Below are 6,986 nucleotides of genomic sequence, written 5' to 3' on the forward strand. Positions count from 1 at the left end.
CCATTTAATCAAGAGGATGTTATTCATTTATACACGTTGATGTCTTCACAAAGTGGAATCACACAAGATCATTTGATAGTTGTCTTACAACTGCCATTAACCGATCATGAGGATTTCGATTTATTCAATCTCGTCCCAATTCCTGCAACAGTCAACAATACAATGATGACAAGAGTTCCAGAAGCTTCATTTTTAGCTGCCACGCCGCATAGAGACCAATATTTTGCCTTAACTCGTGAACAGTATAAGGAGTGTATGATTTTCAAGCAACCAGAAAACAAACTACTTTGTTCAGATAAACAATCAAAATATAACACCGGCTCACAGGTTTACGCTTGCGAATTTAACCTATTAAAAAACATATCTGACAATACGTGTAATGTGCAGGAAACAAAATCGAACATTATTTGGAGTCCCCTGTATCATGCGAACCAATGAATATTCGGGTCAAAAAACAATACAACAGTTACGGCCGTCTGTAAGGGCATCACGACTCATTTAGAACTACAAGGTGCAACACTGCTGAAATTACAAGACGACTGTGTACTCAAACACCAAACGTCTACAATTCAGACACATCAAACGCTTACCGACACCATGTATGAATCTTACATTGCATTTGGTGAGATACCTGTCATCAATAACTCAGAATTATGGTCAAAGTTTAAAGGAAGTTCATTGAATCTCAGCAATGAACTTAAACAGTTAAAGCTACTTCACAATACTCTGAAAGATGAAAAATTCGCTGAATTACCACACAAACTACAGACGGACAGCATGCACCACTACGCAATTAATTCCATAACCCTAATTCTTGTCGTTGGAGCCATCATATGGATGATATGGAAAATAAAGCAGGTAAAGCATCCAGAAGTCAATCAGCCAACACAAACTCTCACACCAAACGCGATGCCACGAACAAGATTTACTTTGGAGCCTGAAACAATTACATAGCTTCTCAAATTCTCATGATGCTATAAACTCTAAATTTTATAATATTGTATAACTATTTATTGTTTAAAAATTATATATGTATTTATATATCCACAAAATGTTGTAATTATTTTTTTTTATTTTTTTTTGATATTTTAAAAAAAAGCACACATAATGCATTGCAAATCAAATTAATCATTGCTCATAGATTCATTCTTGAATAACGTAATTCAAGCCGGGCAGAATGTTAAGTTTAACAAACCTAACATATTTTAGCTCGCTTGTAATCACGCTTATGCAGCAAATAAATATTGTAAATATTTACGTTTATAAGTTCAATAACTTCACATATTGTATTTATGCTTATGCAGCAATATGTGAAATTTAAATCATTATTTTAGTCACCAATAATTGTAATTATTATTATGCTTAGTAAGTAATTCTATACTATATAAGGTAACAATATTAATAATAAAACTTAAAAGCGAAAACAATCGTCTTTACTTCACAATCAAAAATTGGTTATTGGTAGATGTGCCTTTTAACCACTGTAGAAACAAAATAAAAATTATTTACTTACTTGGCTAGCGGTTTATGTGCCTGCAAGCCTTTCATCTTAACTACCTGATTATTGGTTTATGTGCCTAATAGTCAGTGTAACAAAGTAAGCAAATACAGACATTGATACCACCTCAGATTAAGTGGTATACATTGGTGACCCCGACGTGATTGGCAAGAGCAACTCAGTGTGAGCCAGCAGCGTTTACAAAAAACCTTCATTGAAAACAACTTGTTTCAACGGAAATACAATAACCATGGATCCAAAATCAATATCCACTTTAACTGACCAGCAGGATTCAATTGGTTCAGAGATCGACAGAATCATTCGCAACTTCAAGAAGGACTCACCCAGCAGGAAAACACGTCAATATCTCGAAGATCGTAAAACAACTTTAGAACAGTTATTAGCTGACTTCAAGGCTAATGATGAGCAACTACAACAAGCCGATGTACTAGCAAGAACATCGGACTATTTCACACAAGATTACGGCATGGTAATCATAAATTTGGGTAACAAATATATCACCACAATAACTCAAGAGCTGGAAGCATTACCCATTAAGGCTCAACCATCAACAATAAAGGGGTTGGATCTTCAGATAAATAATGATGTTGAAGCTCCTGAAATAGTATTACCTACTGGTGGTCAAGAGAATGAAATTATTCAGGCATTAGTCAACAGACGAAATGCAGTGTGTAAATCAATCAATCGTCTCATCCACAATGTGAGACAAGATAACCAGCAACAGGTACCACAATATTTTGCAGTAAAATTAGCTACGCTTACCAAGTTATGGGATCAGGCTGAAGGTTTAAATTTTACTATTCAGGAACGGCAAGACAACCCTCCTGATTGCAATCATTATCTAGCACTTGAACAATTGGTGCAAGATACAATGGTGGAATGGACTAGTAAGTCGACCAAGATTGAGACATCAATTAGGTCAACTTACCAATCATCGGCTACTTTGCCAACAATATCTCTTCCAAAGTTCAGTGGAGATTATTTGAGTTGGCGACAATTCAGTGATCTGTTTGCACAACTAATACACAATCAAAGAATATCAGACTCACAGAAACTCTGGTATTTGAAAACCAATATTCAAGGCGAAGCTGAAGCACTCATCAAGCATTTGCAAATATCAGATGCAAATTATGAGACGGCATGGCAATTACTACAAAGTAGATATGAGAATAAAAGAGTTCTAGTATCAGCAGTTTTGCAACGTTTGACAGCTCAAAACTCTTTATATGACCATCCAACAGTCCAAGCCATTAAAAATATGCATGACACAACAAAGGAAAGTCTATGTGAACTTCATAATTTAAATATTGAAACATCAACTTGGGATCCAATTTTAGTTCACATACTATTAAAAAAATTGAATAAAAATACACATTGCAGTTTTGAACAAACTCTTACTAACCCAAAGGAGATGCCCACAATAAAACAATTCTTAGAATTTTTAGAATTGAGATTTCAGTCACTTGAGGCTATAGGTCTACGAGACAATGCAGTATATAAACCCAACAAAAGGATAGCCGTAACTATGGTTTGTTCAGATCTATGTAAAGTTTGTAATACAGATAAGCATCCGATCTACTATTGCAAAAAGTTCATTGAAATGACTCCTCCTGAACGATTAAATTGGATTCAACGACAAAAACTATGTGTGAATTGTTTCAAATCCGATCATAAAGCAAAGGTTTGTGAAGCTGGATCATGTAAAAAATGTGCCAAGAAGCATAACACTTTGCTCCATTTAGAGCAACAGTCACCTAAACCTTCAAGGGCACCAGCAACAAACACAAAGTCAACCACAACATTGATCAACGCTAATGAATCGCCATCCATAACAGCAACAACTAATGCAAAGTGTACTCGTAATTACGTTCTGCTAGCCACTGCAAAGGTGCGCATTATTGCAAACAATGGACGAACGTGTGATGTTCGTGCCATACTCGACTCAGGGTCTCAAGTGAACCTAGTAACCCAAAGAGTAATCAACAAGTTATCTTTAATTACCACAAATTCAAATCTATCGATCGAAGGTATTGGCCGTCAATTCGGAAACTCAAAATCTCGCGTAAATGTTGAACTGCAGGCTACTAATGGAAGCTTCAGGACGAGACTAGAGGCATTTGTATTGCCACAAATAATATCAGCACAACCGTCACGAGACCTAGATATCTCGGATTGGCAGATCCCACAGAATGTAGAATTAGCAGACCCCAGCTTTAACAGATCTGGAAGAATTGACATGCTGATTGGTGCTGAATTCTATCATACTCTACTTCAACCAGAACAATTGATAATAGGAAAGAATTCGCCACTGTTACAAAATTCGGTTCTAGGTTGGTTGGTGGTTGGTAAGACTAAAACTACAACAGATATTAAACCAACATGCGCTATTACTACAGGAGAAGTTGGTGAAATGTCAGAAATGATAGAACGATTTTGGAAGTTAGATAACATTGAGACTGCAGAAAAGGTTTTGACTTTATCTGAGAAATGGTGTGAAAATCACTTTACAAATCATGTAAAGACAAATCACGATGGTCGTTTCATTGTACGCTTACCTTTCCGCGATGATCCCACAACACTGGGTAGATCGCGTGAGATAGCATTCAATCGATTTTGTTCTCTGGAAAGGAAGTTACAAAGGGACCCAAATTTGTACAAGGAGTACATAAAGTTCATGGATGACTACGAGTCATTAGGTCACATGGAAAAGGTTTGCCCGAAAGATGTCAAAGGAGCACAATATTTCATTCCTCATCATTGTGTCTTGAAACCTGACAGCACTACAACCAAATTGAGAGTTGTCTTTGATGCATCAGCAAAAACATCAAGCGGTTTAGCACTAAACGATATTTTGCACAAAGGTCCAACAGTGCAAAGTGATCTTTTTTCAATACTGTTGCGTTTTAGAATACACCGGTTTGTATTTACGGCCGATATTGAGAAAATGTACCGGCAAATTCAAGTACATGATGAAGATACAGCACAGCAGCTGATAATCTGGAGAAAAAGTGCTGATGATAGTATACAATATTACCGACTGAAAACGGTTACATATGGAACAAAGTCAGCCCCTTATCTTGCAACAAAATGTCTTCAACACCTTGCGAAACATAATATGACCAACTATCCGCTTGGAGCACCTGCATTACTTAATGATTTTTATGTAGATGACTGTTTAAGCGGAACTAACAGCATCATTACCGCCTTAGACACTCAACAACAACTTACGGAACTGCTCAGTAAATCAGGATTTAAGCTGAGAAAATGGTGCTCAAATAATACACGACTCCTACAAAACATTCCGATAGAAGACCAAGAAATCAACCTTGATTTAGATGACTCAGCCATAAAGCCAACAAAAACATTAGGCATTATTTGGCTCCCGAAATCAGACGAATTTTGCGGTAAGGCAGAGATGTCATCGGACTTAGCTCGAATTTTTGATCCTTTGGGAATTTTTGGCCCCATTACTGTAACAGCTAAAATATTCATGCAGGAATTGTGGCAACAAAACTATTCCTGGGATGCGGAACTGTTACCTCAGGCTCAGCTAGAATGGAAGCGTTTTAGAAATGACTTACAAACATTAAATACTGTGAAAGTACCCAGACATATTTTTAATTCGACGGTTCCCTGTTCGATTCAATTACACGTGTTTACGGATGCATCAGAGAAGGCATATGGAGCAGCTATGTACGTGCGAGCAATATATAATGATAAGACAATAACATCGAGACTATTGTGCGCCAAATCTAGAATAGCACCATTAAAGAAACAGACACTTCCACGACTAGAACTCTGCGCAGCATTGCTGGGAGTCGAATTAGCAGAAAGAGTTAAACAAGATTTAAAGTATCAAAACGTGCCAACCTACTTTTGGTCCGATTCCAAAATTGTTTTGTCATGGATAATATCTTCATCTGCCTCATTGCACACATTCGTAACAAATCGTATTAGCAAAATTCAAGAGATGTCACATGCTGATCAATGGCATCATGTGGCGTCAAAGGATAATCCTGCTGACATCATTTTCAGAGGAATAAAGGTTAAAATGTTCAATTATTCACATATGTGGTTTTTTGGTCCACTCTTTCTTCATGGAAGCAACGAATTTTGGCAACAGCCAAACCCAAAGGCATTTAACATCTCAACTGATATCGAAAGACGACAAGGACATACAGTTAACATTATCATTCAAACGACTGGTTCTGATCACATGATAAATCAAATTGATCATCGAAACTCATTCAGATACCTCCAAAGAACAATTGCTTATGTTCGCCGTGTATTTCATCGCACACAATCACCAACAAGAACACTTTCTCCAAAAGAATTACGAGATGCATTAGTCTTCATAATTAAAATTATTCAGGGCTCAGAATTTGCAAACGAAATCTCTGATTTAAAACAATGTAAAGCAGTCAACAGTTCGAGTCAACTAAATACTTTAGCACCGTTCATTGACGAACAAGGTGTACTTCGTGTTGGAGGAAGGCTTGAAGCATCAACATTGCCATATGATGCTAAACACCCAATGGTAATTCCTTACAATCACTCAATAGTGAAATTGATGTTCAAAATGAAACATGAAGAAAATTCCCATTGTGCTCCACAATTATTGCTAAGCATAATGAGACAAAACTTCTGGCCGATTAAAGGAAAGATTATGGCGCGAAACATTGTTCACAGCTGTGTCATCTGTTCAAAGGCAAAACCAAAACTGATGGACCAACTCATGGGCAACTTACCGACTGATCGAGTTACTCTGACTAAACCGTTTTTTACCACAGGAGTTGATTACTGTGGCCCGATATGGATTCATTATAAAATTAGAGGAAAAAGGCCAACAAAGGCATATTTAGCAGTATTTTGCTGTTTCGCGACTAAGGCTGTTCACCTAGAAGTGGTGAGTGACCTGACAACAGAGGCATTCATAGCCGCTATTCAACGTTTTATCAGCAGAAGAGGAAGATGCCAAACAATTTATAGTGACAATGCGACTAACTTTGTTGGGGCAAGAAACCAACTACAAGAGCTCCAGTCTACCATTTATTCAGAAAATGGTAAAGAAAAGATCATTAAGACCAGTAGTAACAAGGGAATTGACTTCAAATTCATTCCACCAAGAGCTCCTCATTTTGGAGGACTCTGGGAAGCTGCCGTCAAGTCAGCTAAACATTTAATGATTAAAGGAATTCTCAACGCTTCATTGACTTATGAGGAATTGACAACAGTCATAACTGAAATAGAAGCCATGTTAAATTCAAGGCCAATAACAAAAATGTCATCCGATCCAAATGATCTAACAGCGCTTACACCAGGAGATCGAAAGGTTTCAAAATGGCACAGCAGCACTTCAGCAATTGTGCCCATTGTTACAGCATCAAGAAAGCTGTTATGAGCTCGTCCGTCAATTCAATAATACTAACATAGAGTTACGAACTGAAACGAAGGTCATGACGAGACA

General features: G+C 37.2%; 1 protein-coding gene across 1 annotated transcript; it reads left to right on the plus strand.

Moving 5' to 3' along the window:
- Nucleotides 1–1,748: 1,748 nt before the first annotated feature.
- On the plus strand, nt 1,749–6,920 carry LOC119664672. Its single transcript, XM_038074126.1, has one exon. The coding sequence runs from the start codon at nt 1,749–1,751 to the stop codon at nt 6,918–6,920; it is 5,172 nt and encodes a 1,723-aa protein (XP_037930054.1).
- Nucleotides 6,921–6,986: the final 66 nt, after the last annotated feature.

Source organism: Teleopsis dalmanni, unplaced genomic scaffold, assembly GCF_002237135.1.
Source record: "Teleopsis dalmanni isolate 2A unplaced genomic scaffold, ASM223713v2 unscaffolded_contig_2447, whole genome shotgun sequence".
NCBI classification, from domain to species: Eukaryota; Metazoa; Arthropoda; class Insecta; order Diptera; family Diopsidae; genus Teleopsis; species Teleopsis dalmanni.

What these genes read in the sequence shown, in the direction of transcription:
- LOC119664672 (XM_038074126.1), top strand. Translation starts at nt 1,749, where the DNA reads ATGGATCCAAAATCAATATCCACTTTAACTGACCAGCAGGATTCAATT.